This window comes from Triturus cristatus, chromosome 10 (genome assembly GCF_964204655.1).
Source record: "Triturus cristatus chromosome 10, aTriCri1.1, whole genome shotgun sequence".
Classification (NCBI taxonomy): Eukaryota; Metazoa; Chordata; class Amphibia; order Caudata; family Salamandridae; genus Triturus; species Triturus cristatus.
This window is the reverse complement of record NC_140593.1, coordinates 660,902,906-660,928,265: the sequence shown is the minus strand read 5'-3', so window position 1 is coordinate 660,928,265 and position 25,360 is coordinate 660,902,906. Positions and strand designations below refer to the sequence as shown.

The window sequence follows — 25,360 nt, the reverse complement described above, 5'->3', positions numbered from 1 at the left end:
AAGAGGTTGCTTTTCAGTTCCACTGAAGACACAAGCTGGTACTGAATAGAAGACCGCAGGAGAAACATAGAAGACCCAAGAACGGAACCAGAATTCCTGAAGTGGCAGTCTCTTCTCTGTCCCATCCCCTTTACCCCCTGTGGATTCCTACCAGGCTGTGTGTTAGACCACGCGCTGTTTGGAAGCTATAGTGGGGCATTGGGAATTTATGTCTATTCTGCTCCTGTGCATCGGAGGACAAGAAGGCCGTCTGACAGAGTGAAGTGCCCACGCTGAATTTGCACCTGAGCAGAATGGCTGAGGGTCTAGATTTGAAGAAGTTAGGTGAAATACTAGAAGGAATCCAGAAAGAGTTAATAGTGGTTAGAGAGGAAAATAGAGAGCTGAAACAGGATTTAATGACTTCTCGAAGAGAGACTTCAGACTTGACCCTTAAGATGAATAGTTTAGCATCTGGCACTAGTTTCAAGGACCCCTCTTTACAAAGAGATTACACTAGTGATCCTACTGCCCCTTTCCCTAAGGTTACAACCCAAGTGATTCATTCCTTGTCCCCAGTAATTCCCTTAGCCCATCCAGAGCGTTTTAATGGGGACCCCCAGAAGGCACAAATTTTCCTGACCCAATGTACTTTGCATTTTATGTGTCGCCCTGCTGTATTTCCTGACGCACAGTCGCGGGTGGCATTCATACTTTCCTATCTTAGTGGAGATGCCGCATCCTGGTCAATGCCACTAGTAACCAGAAATGACCCAATTTTGTAAGATCTCGACGAATTTAAAAAGGAGTTCCTCAGAATTTTTGATCGGCGAAAGGCCTCATAAGCCACAGATACTGAACTGCTGGAAATCAAGCAGGGAAATCGAGATTTGGTTGCTTACTTGGCCCAGTTTAACAAGATGATAGTGGAGACTGAATGGCCCGAGAATAAAAGAGCGGCAGTATTTTACCGGGGGTTGAAGGATGAGTTAAAAGATGCACTAGCTCAAGTGCCGAACAGACCCACCGAAATCTCTGCGCTTATTGACTTGGTACTGGAAATAGATTTTCGTCAAAGTGAACGGAAAGGCGAGAAGAAGAGGGATTTTCGTTCAAGCACGCCAAGGTTTGACCGAGCAAGGACAGAGAATATCAGGACTAGTGATCCTCAGCATGGTTCGGACCCAATGCAAATTGGAGCTATCCGTGGCCCTCTTTCAAAGGAAGAAAAGGAAAGAAGACGTGCAAATAAACAGTGTTTGTATTGTGGAGGTAGTGGTCATTTCGTGCGCAATTGTACGAAGAAGCCAAAACAAACGCCACCAGAAAACGCTCAGCACCGTCAGTAAAAGGAGTTGGACTGGTGGGTGCCGAATTGGAAACAACTCCAAGGGATCACTCTTTAGTGAATACACTACAGTCCTCTTCCCCTCAACTTATCATGATGATGACATTGAAGTTTCGTGAGGTCACCTTGAAACAAATTACAGTAATGGTGGATTCCGGTGCGACAGGTCATTTTTGTGATCTCAAATTTGCAGATAAAATTGGACTACAAGCTATAAGGAAAGAGAAGAGTGAAGCAGTGCGAGCTGTAGATGGAACTAACCTGACCTCGGGTCCTATAGTTAGCCACACTGAAGGGGTTGAGTTGCAAACTGAAGAAGGTCATTGTGAAATCTTGCAATTTAATCTAATAGACGCTCCACAATTTCAACTGATTCTGGGGCTACCGTGGCTTACGGAGCATAACTCGACTATAGACTGGAGTTCACGATCCATCATGTTGAAGTCAGAATTTTGCAGGGAACATTGTTATAAGCCTAACAATCAGAGGAGTGTGGAAACTCCTGCATTACACCTGTGCGAAGAAAGAGTGACAATTTGTGTGATTCAAACTACCGAATTGCCTTCGGTGTATGAGGAATTTCGAGATGTCTTCAGTGAGGCCGAAGCGGAGAAACTTCCTCCACATAGAGATTTCGATTGTAAAATAGAGTTAGAGCCTGGCTCCAATCTTCCTTGTAGCAGAATTTACGCTCCAACTGAGAAGGAAGATCGACATCTGAAGAAGTATCTGCAGAAGTACCTCAGCAATGGATTCATCAGACCTTCACAATCCCCCATTTCCTCACCTCTATTCTTCATTCCTAAAAAAGATAGAGAATTGAGAACTTGCATAGATTATAGGGCAATAAATCGTATAACAGTCAAAAATCGTTACCCTTTGCCCTTTATCTCAGTGTTGCTGGATCAAGTGAAAAGTGTGCCCTATGGGCTTTGTAATGCCCCCGCAGCATTTCAATACTTTATCAATGACGTGTTGAAAGAATATATCGATCAAAGTGTGATTGTGTATATTGACGATATATATTGATATACTCAAGTTCCGTGGAAGAGCATCTAGAACACGTGAAGGGAGTTTTGCAGAAATTACGAGAGAACAGTTTGTATGTGAAACTGGAGAAATGTGCTTTTAATGTGAACACAGTAGAATTCTTAGGCTTTGTGCTTTTGCCCAATGGAATCAACATGGATAAGAACAAGATTAAGGCAGTTGTTGCAGGGATTCTGCTTATGCGCAGAACTATGCGCAGGAACCCAGGACCTCAGTGAATTGTGGTGTACCAAAAACTCACCTCAGAACCCAGAACCCCTATCCGGCCAGCATCAGTGTCCCATTCGTTATCCGAGATCTAGCTCGGCGGTCCCAATGTATAGACAACCCAGAACAAGCGACTTAGAATATTTCTCAGGAGTGGTGGGGATCAGAAATACCTTTTCGTAATTATTCTTACATCAGTCCACAATAGAATAAACAGAGACGCGGTAAAAGTTTAAAGAGCTTATTTTATAAACCTCGCGTTCTAAGATGCAGTACTTTGGCTAACATAAGCAGACAAATGGTCAAGATCAGAACCATCAGCATTGTTACAATACCATAGAAAATGAAAGGAGCAATCATAATAAAATGACAGTGGCGATCGGCCACCTTCCTTTCTCTAGCAAACTAATATTATTATTATGCTAATAAAAGGTCTCTAGGCTTGAATGGGGAACCCCATACCGTAAGGATCAGCTTAGTGGAATCACATCACAGGATCAGCAAGGCTCTCTCCTGGGAATGCTCTTCTTCTGAATGAATCTAAAACATGCTGCACTGCAATATTAAAAAGCACTCGTCTTTCAGGTATCTGCAGCTGCGTGCGTGTTATGGCTAAATAGTGGGACGATCAACCTGTACCTCACAACATGCACCGTCTAGTGACCCAGACTGTTTCTTTATACAATGTACAGACCAAGGTCGCTGCTCACTGTTAAGGATGTTAACAACAGACAGTTCTCATGTGAAGCAAAGCCGAGTAAGCATTTCTCAAATAATAACATGTAACTACAGTGTCGTGTGCAAAAGCAGCAAAAGCAGCAAAATGGCTTTCTAACATTTACGCGGTTGTGCTAACTTAGCATTGTACATAGGGAGATAGTAATCTTCACTACACCCCCCCTTGATCGAACTACTAACCACTAGGGGCGCACTTGCATGAAGGCAGAGTTCAAGTTCGAAAGAACGGAACCAAGGGCCTTATTCGTGAGTCCATGTAAGGTAAGCGGAAAGTTCGAAAAGAAAAAAGATTTTTTTTTTAATGAGTTGAGAAAAAACCCATGTACAGGGAGAAAAATCTCATTGTTGGATGTGCCATGAAACGGAGTGAAAAAACTCAATCCATCAATGTATATGCGCAATAAGTCGCAACAGCTTCCAAGAGGAAATCATTGGAGCGGTCCGCAAAATTAACTGCCATCCAGTTCAGCAGGGAAAAGGAACACAAGTGTTCCTCAACAACCGGAGCCTCTAGCACCACGCGAGGACAACTGGTGTGAGCTTCAAGATAGCTTCTTGCTAAGAATTCAGATGCAGCCATTCCGATGTCCCAATTCCCAAGGACTCCATGTGCGGCTGCGCAGGCCATAATCCTGACGCCAGAACAGTCCAACTCATGAGCCACTAAGGGGCTCATCAGCCGATCATAATCCGGGGCAGGAGACACCAGGGTCGACAGACACAAATCCAGAGCCCATTGGAACGGACAATCTAGGCAATGAAAGACAGGTTGCATTCAAATAAAGTAGGAAAACCGGAAGGACAATCCATAGGCTACGCTTAAAGTCTCCAGTGGCAAAGTGCCATAGTATTCAAGCATCCGGGTGCAAAGATGGAGCAGCCGGGGCATACGGTCTTGCAACGCAAGTTGTGCATCCATAGCGTAGCACGCAGATTAGTAAAAGTACTCCAGCTACTAGGGCGAGGAGCAAAGGGAGACCTCCGAAGACGCTGGAAAAAATAGAATGAAAAAATGCCGGGATCACACCAAAAATAGTTTGAAAGGAGGTCACGAGGCCTGAGCCCACAATTTTAAAAATATGAGCCAGGCCACTTGTTGACGAGGCATTAAAGATAGTCTGTATCAGGGCCCCAAAATGAAGGGGGATATCAGTATTCAAAAGCGCCTGCACCTCGGTGCGTGTGTTTGCTACGTGAAGGACAAATGTTTCCCGGGATGAAGTCAACGCAACTTCTTTTTGAGACAATAGCCCTTATTCTGCTCATCTTGTTGAACTCTGCTTTCAAGGTTGGGATGGAAGGCCAGATGGATACATCCAGCCGTCCATGCAGGGGTGGGAAAAGGACGTTATTGCAACAGACTACTCTCTGTGATACGGTCACTATGTAGGGAATTCCCACTAACATCCCACAGCAAGCTTCATTATTCAACAGCAAATAACTACCGTTAGCAAGCAGCGTAAAAGACGGTGTTATAACTGGCACCGGAATCCCTTTCAAAATGCAAGCTAAATTAGGAGCGTGCACATTACATGCACCATGTAACTGAATGTGCCTACAAACCACGGAATGATCTGGGGTCGTAGTGCACTCTTCACCTTTTAAATAAACCTCCTTGCCATCTCTCACGCATCTATACGTGAAAGGGAGCGACCAAACTTCGTGCAGGAAGGCACTTCCTAGTTGTTCATACCTGCCTAGGGCGTAATGTTTCATGCACAAACTGAACTTAAACAGGGGAAACGGTAACGTGATCAACCCGTGTACTAGCCACACAGCGGAGTTTAATTCAGCAATGGAGAAAGGCAAAGGCTCTAATTTTTCAATGTGCAGCAACGAATATGTAGCATCTTTCATGGACATGAACTGTTGTTTTGCAGTTAAATTAAAAGGAAGGAACAAAGATGAAGTATTCATATAATCCCAGGGGACTTTCCCAGCCTTTAACGTTTGCAAAGTCCATGCAAACTGCATAACAGAACGCAATTGATTTTGACCATGATACAACACCGACAAATCATCTTGCACAATGTCTACAACAGATGAAACAATGTTATCTAATGTATATATTCTTGAAGACAAGGTGTTAATGCTATTATCAATTACAGCCAACACTTTTTCCATATTGGCTTGGTCAATTGCTCTTAATCTGGATGCAGCCTCAATTTGTGAATGTTTCCAGATTTCGTTATAAACAGCACACACCCATCTCTTGGACCTGCCAACTGCAGGACCCTTAACAAAATCATTCAAATCTATTTTGTCGTTTAGTCGCGATAAATGAAGTTTAACAGACGATAAGGTGGAATGTTGCAGCCATGACTGGCATAACTTACCTACCGAGTAGGTAGTAACTGTGTGTGATGATTCAAAACGGGGGTCCACTCGAACCTGAGTATACCCCGGAGTTAAATCCAGAAACCTATGTTGACATGAGTCCGAGCTCGTTTGCCATACTAACCACCCTTCAGGATCCAATGCAGAAATATTGAAGGTCGTGTTGGAAACATATGACTGCAACTTAGTAAGGGAAAGATCTGTATGGTTAGCCCAATTAGGATAAGCACCCAGATCCGGGATAGAGGGAGATTTCAATTTTTGAGAGGTAGCCAATCCGAAGCAAGTGGTCTGAAAAATTGAGGAATTCAAAAATAACATATGGTTCGGAATGAGGCAGGCACGATGCAAAGCTTCTGTTCCTTGTACCTGCCACGGTTTAGAACCCCAAACCGATTTAAGATCAATAGTAGCTTTCCATAGGTCATAACCTCAGATAGCCAATTCGTCCATAAAGGACTTAGAATACAACAATTTGGTGTGTGTCAGTCTTACTTTAGAAGCAGACTCAGGAGCAACCTTAAAATAAAAGGAGGCCGGGTTAGACACACTAAAATCCGAAAAGTATGAGAACTTGTTCACCAACGTAGTGGAGCTTCCAGGAATAGGGGCTGGACAATGTTCCCATTGTGTAAAATTTACAAAATTTCTAAACGTATTTGCTCTGTGTAGGAAATGCGTGCCATAATGTTGATAGCAAAATTGCTCATCATAATTTGCAGTATCTAAATACAAATCTTCAGTATCAAATGCAGCCTAATATTTTTAATCAGAAAACAGTGCTTCTATAGCTTGTACATCCCAATCATCCGATTGGATGTTCTGTTTAACTACATCACCCATGGAAACACGAAATACATTTGGCACATTGATTACTTCAGTGGGGCCATGAATTTGGAATTTTACAGCATCCCAAGCAATTCCATCACGCACAGGCCAGGCAGTAATGTTCACAAAAGTCTGGTCCCTCTTCATAATGTGCGATGATGAGTGGGGGGCCAAAGTTCCATTAATTTATCCAATTGTAGATCTTTCATTCAGGTAGTGTCCATTGATAAGTCTAAAAAACACTACCACAAAGCCAATGGACATAAACAAAAAGATACATGTGAGCACCAGCCAAATGTAAATCCAAGCAGGAATTAAAAAATGTCTTTTGAACCAGGCAACAAAAATAGAAACTTTGGACGGGGCACTGGAAGTCATTGAATTAGTGTCAAACGAATCATGTGACTGGTTAATTGCGGTGGATTGCAAAAGAGGCACCGGGACATCCGCAGGATAAGTGTACTCAGGATCTTCAGGCAGACCACCAGACGATGGCGGCAATAAAGGACCAGTAACTGTATGCATCTCGACGGCAACATCAGGCAAGGTTTTAGAAGCCGGGGCCACAACAGAATTTCGCAGTATTGAAGGGCAAGAAATCGCTGGTGTCATACTAAGAAGTATTGGCCACTCGCTGTAGCTTGACATTGTCAATAGAGATGTACCTGTTATCCTTGCGACCAGGAAGTGGAGGTAAAATGACTGTACGTGTACCCTGGACTCCAAGCACCGGAACTGGTGCACGATATGAGGGGCCGAACTCCTTTTTGTTCTCCAGCTTCTCTCGGACCAGGTCACCAACTCGAGGTAGCCAGCCGACTACCGGAACCTGCAGCTCTGTGTCAGGTGAGGAGGGTACGTGTTCTTTTGCTAGAGTGTCTCTGGCTTCTTGAAGATTCTGCAAAACAGCACAGTGATCATCTAGGTCAAAGGGAGCGGCAGCCGCCGCCATGTCTAGACCGTCAAGGTCTGGGACAAACATTTGAATACCAAAGAGCATCATGTATGGGGTCCGCCACCCAGAGACCTTCTAGGGAGATTATTAAGTGCACGTTGCACGTCATACAAGTGGGCTAGCCAGTTCCGGCCAGTACCTAAAACCCTGGCTGTCAAAGATTGCTTTAAGTCACGGTTCATTCGCTCCACAACACTATTGCCCTCAGGCCGCTATGGAGATGAAAATTTGACTTGGACCCCCAAACTTTTCATTGCTTCTTTGTACGCCTTAGAGGCGAACGCAGGGCCCTGATCAGAATGAAAGGTACCACATGCAAAACTTCCAACAAAGACACGCAAATCTTTGATGACAGTGCAGGCATCAGCACTCCTTTGTGGCCACACCCACAGAAAACGTGTGCACGAATCCACTGCAACCAAGATGTACTTGTACGCAGTATCAGAGGTAAAAGGACCGCAGTGATCTAAGTAAACACAACCAAGTGGTTTATTAGATATGTACAACTGAGTTTGTGGTGGGCGCGCCGCAGATGAAGGCTTTATCTGCTGACAAATGTCACAATTAAGTACATAGGCGCGGATTTGTTTGTATAACCCAAACCACCAGTAACGTTGTTGTAATAAAGATACAGTAGCCGCAACTCCGGCATGCGCGGACGCCTTGCCCTCGTGGGCTGCTAATATCAAAGATGGTCTGCAGTCTGCGTTGGGAATCAATCTGTCACCAACGTCGTTAATCCTCACTAACGGGACGTTATCGGGACTTAAGCGATAATGGTAACGAGAAGGGAAACCTCTCGGGAATTTCGTTCCCTTCTCAGTAGCAGCAATAGCTGCCAAGATGTCATCATCAATCTTACTTTTGGATCTTGTAACTGCTGCTACCAAGTATGTTGCCACTGCGGTTTTTGCTGCCTCATCAGCCAAGCTGTTTCCGACAGCATGGACGCCAACCCGATGGTGACCAAGAGTGTGAATAACATTCACGAGAGGCAGACCTTCTTTAAGTTCTGCCACTCGAACCCAAAGCGTTTTATGCTTTATTGTGCTACCTTTGGAATCACGATATTCATTTTGACTCCAGAAGTGTAAATTCTCGTTGTAAGCTTGTACACAATAGAATGAGTCACTCACTATAAGAGTAGTGACCCGAGAATCAGCAAACTCTAGTGCAAGCACCAGAGAACGAAGCTCCGCCAATTGAGCGGTACAATCACCCAATGACTTCGTATGCACGACATCGGACTGGAACTCACCGTTCACGAAAGTACCGACAACAATAGCGGAAGCCGCTGAGTAGGCATGCCTCGATCCAGTAGCCGGTTGCGCAGAACCGTCAGTGTAAATGACACAATGGTAATCCTCGAGCGGGCGCAAAGACTGGGGAGCTGGATGAACAAATTCATACTGTAAGAACTCCTGAGTCTGCAATGCCGCGTCAAAGATATATGTGACGCCAGGCGATGTCAAGGAAGTAGCCCATTGTATCCACCTTGGATGCAAAGCTTTAGAATTTGGTACACTAGCTTTTGTCACTGCCTCAAGGGCAGGATACGGTGTTACCACCAACATGCGTTTACCCTGTGATAGCGCTCGTTCTTTCAGAATCGCAATCTGCACATCTGTCAGAACTTTATCGACAGCAGAAAAATGCAGTTCAGCTGAAGTGTACAGATGTGATTTGTAAGCAATGGGGACGGTGTCGCCCTCATTGAACGTTAAGTACGTGAAACCCACTGCTCCCGGCACAATTCTAATGACCAGGTTGGTGTGGTTGTCACGTGTCAGTAAGTATTTTGAAGCAAGAAGATAAGCTTGCAATGACTGCAAAATAGCGGAATGCTCCGGCAGCCAACAAAATTTGGTGAAAGTAGGTTGTACCAAGGCGTAAAGCGGCTTGATACGCTGGGCATAATCAGGAATGTAAGTTCGACCAAAATTCAGAAAGCCCAGCAAGGATTGTAATTTCTTCAGTGATGTAGGAGCACGGAGGCATGCGCATTTCTCTAGGAAGTGCGGGGCCAACCCACGACTTTCGTTGTTGAGTTCGTTTCCCAGGAACAACACTGTGTATTCTGCAATGTGTGACTTCGCAAAGCTAAATTTGTAACCGTAGTCTGCAAACAAAACAATTATGTGATCCACACGACTCAGATGCGGCATCAACTCGTCATCTGTGAGATAAATATCATCCACATACGAGTACGCATCAGGGTCTATTGTCTCTAACGGAGAGACAACACGAGCGGCAAAGACGCCAGGGCTGTTTTTATAGCCCATTGGCAATCTTTTGAACTGTTTTTGTTTGCCACCCGAGGTAAACGCCGTCCACTCACTGCTGAGAGAGGACAGGTTATGGCTATAAAAGCCATTGGAAATGTCAAGTGTCGTTTTAAATCGTTTTCTCACGAGACTATCGACGAGAGCCGAACTGTGAGTATTCTGTACCGATCATGTACGGCAATTCGAGTTAAGATGCCGATAATCCAAAACTAGGCGGTACGACCCGTCAGGCTTCGTCACAGTGAATAGAGGGTTATTCATTGGTGACACACATGTTTCAATTACTCCTTGATATTCCAAATGTTCAAGGATAGACGCGACGTGAGGTCTTGCTTCGCGACGCATGGGGTATTGGGGTTGTGGCTGGGGCATGGACCGCAACGGAATCTCATGACTGGGCGACATTTTATCCCATCCAACCTGATTGCGATACAACGCAGGCACAAGCACCTGAGCCCACTCCCCGGCGAACTTATTGGCTTGGACCTTCGGCACCGTGTGCGCCAAGGACGGGAGGATTACTTCCTCCCCTCTCGGAGCTTCTAATACGAAAGATGGGGGCCAATCAGCCTCCGCCAATAGAATATCATAGGAAGTGGTCAGATTGTCCCAAAAAAACCCTTTAATTTTACGTTGTATGTCACCTTCAATGCAAAGGACTATTTCATATAGCCTATCAGGGGGAGCTACGCGAGTGTCAGCAGTTTCAATATTTACAAATGTATTAGTTGCTGTCGCCACCAGAAATGGACGCAGTGCTTGTCGCACTACTGTAACTTCCGCCGCGCTGTCTAGCAGCATTAGCGCCCATGTCAGGTTCAGAAGTTGCGTCCGTACCATCTGAGGCATACCTCGCTGTTAGAGCAGCCACTTTCTTCTTTTGAAATGGGGGTCTTTGACGTGCAGACTCATCTTGCTTGCCTTTGCTGTCAGTCGGACGGGTTTGCTCACGACCTTGGGCACCCCTTCCTTTCTCACGGTCTCCGCCATCGGAGTATGAAGCCGATGTTTCCTGTGAAGAACGAGGAGAGCGTTGTTCAGAAACCTGAAATCTATCAGGAGACTTAATACGAGATCGATCGCGCAGATCATATGTGCGGTCGCTAGACGACTGAACGGGTGAGGCAGGACGAGACTCCTGTTTCTGTTGCTGCTTCCCCTGTTTTTTAGCTCGCCAACTTTGCTCCGGAAAATTGGGCTTTTTGTCTTTAGTAGACGAACTCACCTTAGTGTGCTGCACTACATCAGGAATGATTACGGTGGGTTTTACGCCCAAGGCGCTGCGACCCACCATCCTGTAGGCTTTCGCAATAATTTTTGCGAATTCCCTGAGCCGGTCGGCCACATCCACGAGTTCCAGCATATTTGCTACTTGGAACTGCATGGCATCTCCTTTGAGGTTGCCCATAACCATGGAACTTACCACATCGAAGCTGTCGATCAGCCTCATTCCCAATTCAATAGCCGCCTCCGCACCATGATTCTCCTGAACCTTCTTGATGACGGAGGGTAGTACAGACATAGACGGAGTGCCATAGCACTTCGAATAGGTCGCAGCACAGACCTTGCCCCAATTGTCACAATCGACAATATCTGGGACCAGGTCTTTTGGCAAAGTAATGGTGAGCATCCTGTGTTTCTCCACAGGAGTGGTGTGCGGAAAAACCGCTTCCAGTTGATCAAATTTCTCAGCAAGCTAGTAAGGGAACTCATCCCTACTCTGGGGGCGCTTGCCCACAACCGAATTAACCATAACAGGACAGTCGTGTGACCCGCAACTGCAGGAGCCCCCGCCTACACTAAAAGCCCTATGGACTGTAATGAGGGCTGTGTGAAGTACCCGTAACTCAACCACCCCTACCGTCAAGTAGCGGGGATGAGGTGTAAAGCCGGCTAGCACCGGCCAAGTGGCCCCTGCAATCGACAAAGGGCCCATTCTCGCCGGTGCAACCGCATGGGGAAGGGCGCCATTAAACCAAATGGTATGCTGCCAGGCAGTAAGAGGAATTTCCAGTGTCCTATATGGGGCATAGACCGCAGGGACCTGTGTGGCAGTATAGGTGTGGAACGTATCATCGTCTGCGTCCACGGCCGGAAAAGTCACCCATGAGTAAAACAACTCATACGGGTAGGCTGCATCAGCACTGACCACAAAAATAACAGTCAGCCCATCATCAGGTACCCCAAACGTCATCAAATGGCGTCGCAGAGGGGTCCGACTATGTGCGCCTACATCGACCGCCATTAGGACAGTAAAGAGAAACAACGATATGTACAGTAGCACTGGGGTCAGAAAAAAGTAACCTTTTTAATGATCAAGCTTGAAAGAACCTATTAGTCAAAACCTAGGTAGGTTAACCCGTCACTCCCGCTATCCGGAAACTAGAGTGAGGGGTTGTGGACTAATATAAGCACTACCAAGGCGTTTCAAATCAAAAGACCAAACGTTAGGTGCGCCATGTTGCAGGGATTCTGCTTATGCGCAGAACTATGCGCAGGAACCCAGGACCTCAGTGAATTGTGGTGTACCAAAAACTCACCTCAGAACCCAGAACCCCTATCCGGCCAGAATCAGTGTCCCATTCGTTATCCGAGACCTAGCTCGGCGGTCCCAATGTATAGACAACCCAGAACAAGCGACTTAGAATATTTCTCAGGAGTGGTGGGGATCAGAAATACCTTTTCGTAAATATTCTTACATCAGTCCACAACAGAATAAACAGAGACGCAGTAAAAGTTTAAAGAGTTTATTTTATAAACCTCGCGTTCTAAGATGCAGTACTTTGGCTAACATAAGCAGACAAATGGTCAAGATCAGATCCATCAGCATTGTTACAATACCATAGAAAATGAAAGGAGCAATCATAATAAAATGACAGTGGCAATCGGCCACCTTCCTTTCTCTAGCAAACTCATATTATTATTATGCTAATGAAAGGTCTCTAGGCTTGAATGGGGAACCCCATACCGTAAGGATCAGCTTAGTGGAATCACATCACAGGATCAGCAAGGCTCTCTCCTGGGAATGGTCTTCTTCTGAATGAATCTAAAACATGCTGCACTGCAATATTAAAAAGCACTCGTCTTTCAGGTATCTGCAGCTGCGTGCGTGTTATGGCTAAATAGTGGGACGATCAACCTGTACCTCACAACATGTACCGTCTAGTGACCCAGACTGTTTCTTTACACAATGTACAGACCAAGGTCGCTGCTCACTGTTAAGGATGTTAACAACAGACAGTTCTCATGTGAAGCAAAGCCGAGTAAGCATTTCTCAAATAATAACATGTAACTACAGTGTCGTGTGCAAAAGCAGCAAAAGCAGCAAAATGGCTTTCTAACATTTACGCGGTTGTGCTAACTTAGCATTGTACATAGGGAGATAGTAATCTTCACTACACAGTAACCGGTTGGGGATCTCCGAAGTCTGTGAAAGAAGTCCAAAGCTTTATAGGCTTTGCAAACTTCTATAGAAGATTTATCCAAAACTTTTCCAAGAAATTAATTCCCTTAACTAAATTGTTGAAGAAAGGAGTAAAGTTCAATTGGACCAGTGAATCTGAAGAAGCCTTCACGAAATTGAAGACATTTTTCACAACAGCCCCGATCTTACTGCATCCGGATCCTAGTGAGCCATTTTATGTGGAAACCGATGCCTCCAATTTAGCATTGGGTGGAGTCCTGTATGAAAGACACAAGACTACGGGACAACTACATCCAGTGGCCTTTCGCTCTCGAAAATTAACCCCAGCAGAAGTAAATTACACAATCACAGAAAAAGAATTGTTAGCCAGTCAGTCAAAAAGTCTTTATTCGGTTTAAGTGCAAACCATAAAAGCATACTACAATAAATAGACTTAAAAATACAAATTTCATTTTAAATAATCACTACAGCTAAAAAACACATTGACACAAATTAGTTAAGCGGGGCAACGTGTCCAGTTTAAAACATTTAAAAAGGGTACAGTTCATTTCCTCAAGGAGCGAATTACCGCAGATAAAAAATTCGCAATATTAAAAGTTTACCAAACATCATTTAACATCTGAAGGTAAAGAAGAGCAGGTCTCACCTGAACAAAGCCTTTGTTTCTTAATATAGGGAGTAAAAAGCGTATCCTTATATCAATAAAGTGCTCACAAAAGAAGAAGAAATGTGTCATATCCTGTGGGGAGAAATTGTCACAGGAGCAAGGGCCAAGGTCCACAGCCCTTTTCCAACCTTTCTTATCTCCAAACAGGAGATGTAATTGATTTAATCTGAATCTAGTCAGAAGGAAACGGTGATTTACATTTGTGACAAATCCTAAGTATGGTTCCATGGATGGTGTTGTTTTACAAAGCTGGTGGGCCCTAACGGTGCCCTTAACCAGCTCATTTCCTTCCCTATCCATGGTAGATATGTGCATAAATGTTTCTTTACACCATTTAATGTCACCTTTTACCAGGGCCTCTGGAGACTGATATAATTCGGGTCTACCTAGCTTAATAGCCAGGTTCCGAATATATTTCAGCCAGGGTATACGCGACCCATAATCTAGCAATGTACAATCTTTCATAATTGTACGATTCAACTGTAGATCCGGGTTAAGCCAAATGCTAATCCATTTCAATAATGGGGCCAGGGCAATACTGTCTTCTAAAAAACCAATTCCGAGTTCCTGATGGACATTATAGTTGGCAGTTGAGATCGGGACTGAAAGGAGGTTTTTTAAAAATCTATCCTCAACAATCTGAATGCTTTTGACATTTTTTATGCCCCATATCTCAGCACCATACAATGCCAAAGAGAGACACTTAGCTTTATAAACTTGAATAAGGGCCCTCATTGATCTGGCACCTAGCTTTCTGGCAAAACCCAGGACACCCACAGTTGCTCTGGAAAAAACAATCTTTTTTGCTATTATTTGTGTTACCCAAGAACCCCGGTCGTCAAAAAGAACGCCCAAATAAGGAAATGAAGATACCCTGGATAATTGGTGACCCTCACATTTAAAGGTTTTAGATTTAGCGGATTTAGGACCGATGACCATGACTTGCGATTTAGCAAAGTTGACAGATAAATCCAAGGCCTTCATGAAGCCAGCAAATGAATCAAGCAGTAACTGAAGGCCCACTCCTGTTCTTGCTACTAGTGCGGCGTCATCAGCATATAAAAGTGCAGGGATTAAACATTTCCCTGCACGAGGGATATCATTACATGAGGCGATTAGGGTATTGTCTAGTTCATTTATGTAAAGTGTAAAAAGAAGAGGTTCTGTACTGCTTGATTTTCCTGGCCTTCTTGTGTTATAGAGCGATCAATATGACTTCAGTCTCTTTCCATCCAAGTCTAAGGACTAGAGTAGTGAATAGGGCCTATCTATTAGACACGTTGACACAATCCTGTGCTCCTACCCATAGATCAGGGCCTACATACATAGCCTAGGGGATAGATTCGTTAGCATTAGGGGTAATCTGTTCTGTAGTGAGGGTATCTAATGGAGCTGTGCTGCATTCAGGCCTGGTAGGCCTTAAACGGGAGAGACTCCATCTTTCCTCCTGCTCTGGCAGCTTGGGAAGTTTCCAGGTCATAGGCAGTGTTTTAGTTAGGAGGTGTTATTTGCTTGGAGAGAACCCGTTCAGGCCGGCCCTTATCGAAGGATTGTATTCTCCTTCATGCCGAAGACACTACATCAGGCCGGCCGGCTGGGAACGTGTCCTTGGCACGGGGAGGTACAGGAATTTGGTGGGCGGCAGGTTTCGAGCTGGAAATTTCCATGAGAGAATGCACATCTATATTAGTGAAAGTCTGAGGCAGACACTGGCACTTGCTTCTAGACCATAGGCGGCATCTGGCCGTTAGCAGAAAAAGCTACTACTTATTCCAGGGAAGACAGATGACGAACTTGAATCTAAAGAGGAGAAAGTAGCCGATGAGGAAGAGGTTCCAGTGACTTGGAGAGGGAGAAGGGAGTAGATCCGCGACTGCGGAGGTGTGACTTCCAGGCGAAGCCGAGGCACAGAGGGAGAAGGGAACCTAGATGACCATTGAGCACAGACTACATACAATCCAGGTGATGTCGACCCCTTTTTCTTTGAAGTGTATAACTTAACCCTTCACTTTCCTTGCAGGTTATGTATATATATATATGATGTAGTCTGCGAATGTGCATGTGGCATTTAAATAAAGTATCTAGCTTGTCGTGAGTTAGCATGTGTTATGTATTTTTGTATAGGAGGATAGCCTATTCTTTTAGTCAGAGTTAACTCAACATGAACAGAGGTTAATCCTGGTCAGGTAAGTGGTAACTGGATGAGGGGGAAAACGAGCCCCTCGAACTAGAGAACAGGTTGTGCTCAACTAATAGTCTTTGTGTGATCTGATATATGGTAATCCCGATTCCCCTGTCATGTACTACGGTAACAATAGGATGAGCTCGTGCTAAGGCTGCCGTCTGGTAGGAGATTCTGGGTCTGCCTGAGGCCGCGAGACTATGGGTGTTGCTGCCGTCTGGTAGGAGATTCTGGGTCTGCCTGAGGCCGCGAGACTATGGGTGTTGCTGCCGTCTGGTAGGAGATTCTGGGTCTGCCTGAGGCCGCGAGACTATGTGTGTTGCTGCCGTCTGGTAGGAGATTCTGGGTCTGCCTGAGGCCGCGAGACTATGGGTGTTGCTGCCGTCTGGTAGGAGATTCTGGGTCTGCCTGAGGCCGCGAGACTATGTGTGTTGCTGCCGTCTGGTAGGAGATTCTGGGTCTGCCTGAGGCCGCGAGACTATGTGTGTTGCTGCCGTCTGGTAGGAGATTCTGGGTCTGCCTGAGGCCGCGAGACTATGTGTGTTGCTGCCGTCTGGTAGGAGATTCTGGGTCTGCCTGAGGCCGCGAGACTATGGGTGTTGCTGCCGTCTGGTAGGAGATTCTGGGTCTGCCTGAGGCCGCGAGACTATGTGTGTTGCTGCCGTCTGGTAGGAGATTCTGGGTCTGCCTGAGGCCGCGAGACTATGTGTGTTGCTGCCGTCTGGTAGGAGATTCTGGGTCTGCCTGAGGCCGCGAGACTATGTGTGTTGCTGCCGTCTGGTAGGAGATTCTGGGTCTGCCTGAGGCCGCGAGACTATGGGTGTTGCTGCCGTCTGGTAGGAGATTCTGGGTCTGCCTGAGGCCGCGAGACTGTGATTGCTGAGATTGCGAGGCTGTGAGGTCTTGATGTATATATATATATATATAATAGGAATTCCCTGTCCTTAGGTGGTACATATATATGTGGTTAAGAGGCTGTAAAAAGGCCCTAGGGAGGGGGTAACGTTCTGGTTTGGGTCAGGAGGGCTCTGTAGAGCGGGTTCCACCCGATCTGAAAACCCAAGCAGAACATTTGGCGTCACGAACCGTTTACGAAACCTGTGTGCGTTGTCTTTGTCTTGCGTTTGCTTTCAGCGTGTGCGTGGTTTTCTTTTTTATATATTTGCGTGTATAGTTTTTTTTTCTCTTCTCTCTTTCTTTCTCTCTTCTTTTTTTTTTTTTTTCTCTTCTTCTCTTTCTCTGCGTTTCTTTTTCTTTCTTTTTCGCGATGTTTTCTAAGAAATCTAAATCTACTCTTAAAGTGTCCGTTGATATTCCCGGATGGGATTCAACGCCTTATGGAGCCTTAGCCCGTGAGTGGGCTGACTCTACTGGTCTGAGTGAAAATTGGAACTCTTCTTTGGAGTCAGCGGAACCGGCTGACGTGATTACTTGTTTGCAGACGGCACCTGTATTGAAGGGTGAGGAGGTTCCCGCTTTGGGGCGCAGAGGTTGGGTTATTCTGTCTGCATATCGGATTCTGCATGAGAGATTGTTGAAATTGCAGATCTCTCTTAAGGATGTGGAGGCACACTTTGTTGAGATTCAGAATTCTAATACTTTATTGCGGTGTCAAAATAAGTTGCTTTCTGACAAACTTGACACTTATCAAACGGTTGCCGAAAGGGCAGCTGTGCGGATTGCTCGTTATAAGTACAAGAACAGGCGTGGTCGAGTTTCGACGCGTAAGGTGCGTCTGGTCGTGGCGAAAGCTGGACTAGATTGGAACCCTGATGAATGGGATGGTAATATCTGGGACTCGACTACGTCTTGTTCCTCGGGTGAGGAGTCTGTCAAGCACGAGTCTTCTCGTTCCCGTCATGAATGTAAGTCTGCTTCTCGCACCTCTGATGGTGCACCCCGTGATTACGCTCGCTCTTCGGGCGGCATCGATGCTTCTTACACTGATTGTCCCTCTACTAGTACTGCTCGAGCTCCTTGTGATGCTCGTCCCGTAGTCTCTGCGCATCCGGTTTTTCGTCGGAAGTTGCAGCAGTCTCCCAATGCTCCGCAAGGTATTTCTTTAGACTGTTTAGAAGATTTTACCCAACAAGAAATTAGTGACATTTTGCTGCGCTTTCGGCAGCGGGCTGGTGAGGCTTTGCTCACATGGATGGTGCGCCTTTATGAACTAGGCGCTGCTGGTATTATGTTGGATACTGGCGATTGTTTGAAATTTTGTTCTTTGAGTTTAGATTCTACTGTGCAAGATCATTTTCGTAACTATAATGGTGGTGGTCAAATTTCTTTGCTCCAATTGGCGACTGAGGGTTGTAATTTGAAGTATCCTACTGAATCTGACTGGCCTGTCAATGACAAGCCATGGTATACCTTGCGTGATGCTGCGCAACGTCTTAAGGAAGAAGTGATGAAAACGGCTATTTTTCTGGGCACTGCTGACAGGTTGCTTGATGGGATGTTGACTTCTTCTGTGCGAAATCGTATCATTCGCTCTTCTCCTGTTGCCTACAAGCAGGTCATGATGACTTTGTTGATTAACCAGACTGGTAATGTACTGTCTACAGTGTTGGAATCGGTACGCCAACTCGGTGAGTTGGGTGAGTGGTTTAAACCTGAACGTCAGTCCCGGCCTGACACTCGTACTCCTGGTGAATATAAATTTACTAGACGAGATATCTTTACTGGTCTTTTGGCTGATGGTGTGCGTCGGGAGGACATTGATGGTGAGACTACTGCTCGTTTGTGGGAGATGTTTCGCAAACGGGGCTTGGATCGGAAGGAGGGTGCCCGGCGTGTTCGAACGACTGCGTGTGATCGTGGTTGTTCTGATGGTAGCAGTGATGATGATCGCCGTGGGCGCTCTGATCGTCGTGATGATCGGCGTCCTGCACGTGATCTGTCTCCCCGTCGAGAGCGGGACAGGGAGAGAGAGGGGGAAAAGGAAAGGGGGAGAAATGATCATGCTTACAGCAGACGTAGAGATGATAGGGATCAATCCCCTGAGTTGAGAAGGAGAGAGGATCGACACAGTTTGTCCGATCGAAACCCGCAGTACAATGCAGAGGACAGGAATCCATTTCGTAATAGAGATGGATATGAACAGGAGGTATCGATACCTAAGAAACGTGAGAGCCTTTATCCTGATTTGTCCTGGTACACAGAATGCAGTAAGAATGACTAGGAAATAGGTCAAGCTCCGGTACACAGATGGGCTCACAGAGATAATAGACCCTATGTAGATATTGATATTTATTGGAGACATCGTAATATCCAAAGGGCCCGAGCATTAGTTGATACAGGAGCGGAGGCCACTCTTATTCATGGAAAATCAAAGAAATTTACAGGGCAGCCTTTTACTATTACCGGATTAGGAGGAAAAGAAACCCCTGCAGTTCAAACTTTGCTTGAAATGAGAATAGGTAGAATCCCTAGAAAGGAATATTCTGTATTAGTGGTGCCACTTTTAGAATTCATAATTGGAATTGATATTTTGAAGGGAATGACGTTGCATCTTGATGATGGGTGTTACCAATTTGGAACGACGCATTATATCTCGTCCAGACCTATACGGGTTGGTCGTTTAAGGATGCCCCCTATACAAGTTCCCCAGGCGACCAAAGTGGTTTGTCAGAAGCAGTATCGCATTCCGGGTGGTCATGAAGAGATTAGTACCACCATTCAGGAGTTGGTTGATGCAGGCGTTATAACTCCAGTTACTTCTGCTTGGAATAATCCTGTTTGGCCGGTGCGTAAGAGTGATAATTCTTGGCGCATGACTGTTGATTATCGAGAATTGAACAAACACACACCCTCTTTGACTGTTGCAGTACCGGATGTCATTACTTTAATTGAAAGAATCCAAAAACATCCGGGTACATGGTATGCGTCCATTGATATTGCCAATGCCTTCTTTTCTATTCCAATTGCCCCTGAGTGTCAGGAACAGTTCAGTTTTACGTGGAACGGGCGCCAGATGACGTTCAGAAGTCTTCCTCAGGGCTATGTGCATAGTCCTACGATTTGTCACCGGCTGGTGGCAGAACATTTGGCTGAAGTACCAGTTCATCCCAAAATTCAGATATGTCATTATATTGATGATGTTTTGATCCAAGGCGAAACACAAGAGGATGTTCAGACACAATTAGATAGAGTCATTGAGTGTCTGCGTGGGAAAGGTTGGGAGATCAATCCGGATAAATTACAAGGTCCGTCTCAAGCTGTAAAATTTTTAGGTATTAATTGGCACGAGGGACACCGCGAGGTGATCCCTCAAGTTAAACAGAAGATTCTTGATTTTTCGGTTCCGAGGAATAGGAAGGAAGCCCAGAGCTTCATTGGCTTATTTGGTTTTTGGCGCCAGCATATTCCTCATTTGAGTCAAATATTGGCCCCTTTGTACCGAATTACACGTAAAAAGAATGCATTTGAATGGGGTAAGCAACAGCAAGATGCATTTGGTCTGGCGAAAGAGGCAATTCAACATGCTATGGATCTATGGCCTGTACGTGATGGTGATGTGGATTTGAATGTGTCTGTGCAAGGTCCTTATGCAAATTGGAGTCTATGGCAGAAACAAGGCAGGAGTAAGGTACCGTTAGGGTTTTGGACCAAAAAGCTACCTGATGCTGGTGAGCGTTATACACCCTTTGAGAAACAGCTACTTGCTTGTTATTGGGCTTTGGTGGATACCGAGCAATTGACTTTGGGACGTGACATATTTTTGCGTCCTGAAATTCCTATTATGCAGTGGGTTTTGAGTTCACCAAAAACTCATCGAATTGGGCATGCTCAGGAGGCGAGTGTGATTAAATGGAAATGGTACATACAAGACAGGGCACGTGTGGGTCCGAAAGGAGTTGCGTTTTTACATGAGCAAGTGGCGCAAGCACCATCGGCTGAGACTGAGAGTGAGTGTTCCGTACCTTTAGAACAGGAGTCCCCTGTCAAGTGGGGTAGACCTTTTGATGATTTGTCCGCTGAGGACAGAAACCATGTTTGGTTTACAGATGGGTCGGCGAAGTTTATTGGAACGACACGACACTGGAAGGCGGTGTCTTATAATCCGATCACACAGAGACTATTGAGCACAACTGGTGAAGGGAAGAGTAGCCAATTTGCCGAGCTTTATGCTGTTTACCAAGTTTTGAAACAAGAGTTACCCGGCATATGCCACATTTTCACCGATTCCTGGTCCACTGCCAATGGACTGGCTGTTTGGTTGCCGACCTGGCATTCCCATAATTGGAGGTTACACTCCAAAGAATTGTGGGGAAAAGAGTTATGGCAAGAGATTTGGGAGATGCTCCCACAGAGTACTGTTACCATCTTCCATGTGGATGCTCACACCCCAATAGACTCCCTTGACAAATTTTTTCATAACATTGCAGATGAAAAATCTAAAATTGCTGAGGCAGTGGTGGACAGACAAGATCCTGACATTGCGGGATTGGCGAAATGGGCACACCAGAAGGCAGGACACTTTGGAGAGAAGGCCACTAGCAGGTGGGCTGCTGATAGAGGAATTTATATTCCTCTGGATCTAATCAAAAATGTTATCTTACATTGTCCCGTCTGTCAACATATCAGACAGCGTAAGGTACCCCAAATTGTTAGAGGCCATTTACATCGCGGGAAACTGCCCGCTCAAATTTGGCAGATTGATTACATCGGGCCCCTTCCCATGAGTAGAAATTGTCAATATGTTTGCACAATTGTCGATACATATAGTGGCTTGCTGGTAGCTCTTCCATGTAAGCAAGCCACCCAATTGAATACCATAAAAACATTAGAATTGATTATGATGTATTATGGTGTGCCATTCCAAATTCAATCTGATAATGCATCCCATTTTCGTGGAAGATTGGTACAGGAATTCTGTGTGGAAAATAACATTGAATGGATATTTCACATACCCTATTACCCGCAGGCCTCAGGCCTGGTGGAGAGATTGAATGGCCTGCTAAAGGATCAGTTGCGAAAGTTAACAGATGACAAGTATAAAAATTGGCGAGACTTTCTATCCCAAGCACTATTGATCCTGAATAATCGTCCTTTTTTAAATGCTGAATCTCCGCTCATGCGTTTGTTTCCCCCAAATGTTGAGACTATGCCTAATGTAATCAATGAAACTGTGATGTACTGGGAAATTACTCCCGGAGCTCTGGCTCCATGCAGAGCGACCCCAGGGTCGGCAGGTTTAGACTTGCATGCTATGGATGACACCGTTCTGGAAAGTAAAAATCGGGTCATCATTGCTACCGGTGTTGGTATTCATATACCACCGGGGAATTTTGGATTGATCGCCCCTAGATCGGGGCTGGCTGTAAAAGGCATCCAGGTGCTTGGAGGAGTTATTGACAGCGACTATCAGGGAGAGATTAAGGTACTTCTGCTAAATAGCAGTGAGATTGACTTGCTGATACATCGTACTGACCGAGTGGCTCAATTACTCATTATGCCTGTTTTCAGTGGTGAAATAATGAAAGGCACTGCCCCAACTTTGCTAACTGTACGTGGCCAGAAAGGCTTTGGCTCTACGGATAACCCTGGGGCCAAGGTTTGGGTGCAATCGCCTAAGAATCCCCCTGAACAAGCAGAGGTTATTGCCACCGGTCAGGATAATACCATTTTGGTTATGAGGCCAGGGAAAGATAGCTGGGAAGCTGTCCCAGCTGATAAATGTTATTTACGAGAATGATTAATGCCTGTATTTGGTTCTTTTTCAGATCATTCTTTGGATTGTTGCTGCAGGATGTGCCGGTATTGGACCCCCTTCGGACTACTTCGGCGAGAGGGAAGGGATCCCATCAACCCGGGATGAACTGGGAACCCGAGTGTTGCGTTCCTTCAATGCGTGGGATTCATCATCGAACTTCTGGACCCTACTGGCCAAAAGAGTAACTGATGCCCCTCACTTCTGTTTGACACCGATGAGATCTGTGCACGATATTCTTGCGACCTGCCTAGTTGCTGTCCCCGCCTCGCTGGAGACTTTAATCAGTATCTTTAACATTTCGAAGGCTCGTCCGAATATTATCCTGGGTGATTTTGCTACCCATGTATATTGTCCTTTGTGTACTGAACTGCCGAATGAGCAACTCCCCATCCAGTCCCAAATAATTACGTATAATATTACACAAGGTGACCTATGCTTCTTTCTTACATGTAATGCTAATGCAATTTCTGAATGCCTACGCCTCAAGTTAAGGGGCGCCACTTCCTTTACACCTCACGAACGAACTTTGTGTTTCCAGAGGACACCGACGACATGTGTCTCAGTCCAGAACAATATGACTTGCAATAGTTTGGTAGTTACTCCCAGTCACTATCGTGCGATGTTGCTACCTGCCGGATGGCTTTTCTCGTGTGGTAATACTTCCTGGCCATATGTCCCCGCAAACATTTCCGGAGGCCCGTGTGCCATTACTAGATTGAGTTTATTAATGTTTTCTTCACATCCAAATGCCAACTCTCGTGTGCTTCGAGATACAGTGATATTACAGGAGGATTGTGACTCATCTTTACATTTATATTCCAAGTCTGAATATCTTAGCCTAGCTGTTTCAATTATTGGTGTTCCTGCTTTGGCGGTTTACAATGCCAAATCCATTGGGAAAATGGCTTGCTGGATGGTTAAATCTATTAATCATACTTCTACAGTCTTGTCTGACTTGCTATTAGACGCCCAGGGTGAACGTAGGGCCATTTTGCAAAATAGAGCAGCCATTGATTATCTTTTGCTTAAACATGGACATGGTTGCTCAGATTTCGAAGGTCTCTGCTGTTTTAACTTATCTGATCATACACAATCCATTCGTGCACACATAGATAAATTGCATGACTTAACCGATGAAGTTAGAAAACACATTGATCAGGGCTGGTTTGACTGGCTCTTTAATTGGTTACCGGACATGCATATGCTACGCTACATATTAGGTGGCATTTTGATTGCTATTGCTGTTTTGATTTCTATCTGTTGTTTTATTCAATGTATCCCTTCACTGCTTCAATTCTGCACATCTGGTACTAGACATAGATCGGTTAGTTTTGTTTCATATTATTCTTCCACCGATGTGAGTTCCGTTTAAATGTATGTATAATAGACTGAAGTCAAGGGTGAAATGTACTGCTTGATTTTCCTGGCCTTCTTGTGTTATAGAGCGATCAATATGACTTCAGTCTCTTTCCATCCAAGTCTAAGGACTAGAGTAGTGAATAGGGCCTATCTATTAGACACGTTGACACAATCCTGTGCTCCTACCCATAGATCAGGGCCTACATACATAGCCTAGGGGATAGATTCGTTAGCATTAGGGGTAATCTGTTCTGTAGTGAGGGTATCTAATGGAGCTGTGCTGCATTCAGGCCTGGTAGGCCTTAAACGGGAGAGACTCCATCTTTCCTCCTGCTCTGGCAGCTTGGGAAGTTTCCAGGTCATAGGCAGTGTTTTAGTTAGGAGGTGTTATTCGCTTGGAGAGAACCGGTTCAGGCCGGCCCTTATCGAAGGATTGTATTCTCCTTCATGCCGAAGACACTACATCAGGCCGGCCGGCTGGGAACGTGTCCTTGGCACGGGGAGGTACAGGAATTTGGTGGGCGGCAGGTTTCGAGCTGGAAATTTCCATGAGAGAATGCACATCTATATTAGTGAAAGTCTGAGGCAGACACTGGCACTTGCTTCTAGACCATAGGCGGCATCTGGCCGTTAGCAGAAAAAGCTACTACTTATTCCAGGGAAGACAGATGACGAACTTGAATCTAAAGAGGAGAAAGTAGCCGATGAGGAAGAGGTTCCAGTGACTTGGAGAGGGAGAAGGGAGTAGATCCGCGACTGCGGAGGTGTGACTTCCAGGCGAAGCCGAGGCACAGAGGGAGAAGGGAACCTAGATGACCATTGAGCACAGACTACATACAATCCAGGTGATGTCGACCCCTTTTTCTTTGAAGTGTATAACTTAACCCTTCACTTTCCTTGCAGGTTATGTATATATATATATGATGTATTCTGCGAATGTGCATGTGGCATTTAAATAAAGTATCTAGCTTGTCGTGAGTTAGCATGTGTTATGTATTTTTGTATAGGAGGATAGCCTATTCTTTTAGTCAGAGTTAACTCAACATGAACAGAGGTTAATCCTGGTCAGGTAAGTGGTAACTGGATGAGGGGGAAAACGAGCCCCTCGAACTAGAGAACAGGTTGTGCTCAACTAATAGTCTTTGTGTGATCTGATATATGGTAATCCCGATTCCCCTGTCATGTACTACGGTAACAATAGGATGAGCTCGTGCTAAGGCTGCCGTCTGGTAGGAGATTCTGGGTCTGCCTGAGGCCGCGAGACTATGGGTGTTGCTGCCGTCTGG

At 45.3% G+C, this 25,360-nt stretch overlaps 1 protein-coding gene across 2 annotated transcripts in view; it reads left to right on the top strand.

Annotated features, from left to right (window-relative positions):
- The window catches only part of LOC146789872 (uncharacterized), a 30,814-nt gene extending 5,762 nt beyond the window's left edge, over positions 1-25,052 (top strand). For both annotated transcript variants that reach the window (XM_085632228.1, XM_085632227.1), the window contains exon 2: positions 22,726-25,052. In XM_085632228.1, coding sequence (XP_085488354.1) covers positions 22,726-24,087 — 1,362 coding nt within the window. In that variant the 3' untranslated portion in view covers positions 24,088-25,052. The remainder of the gene's footprint in view (positions 1-22,725) is intronic.
- The last annotated feature ends 308 nt before the right edge of the window (positions 25,053-25,360 follow it).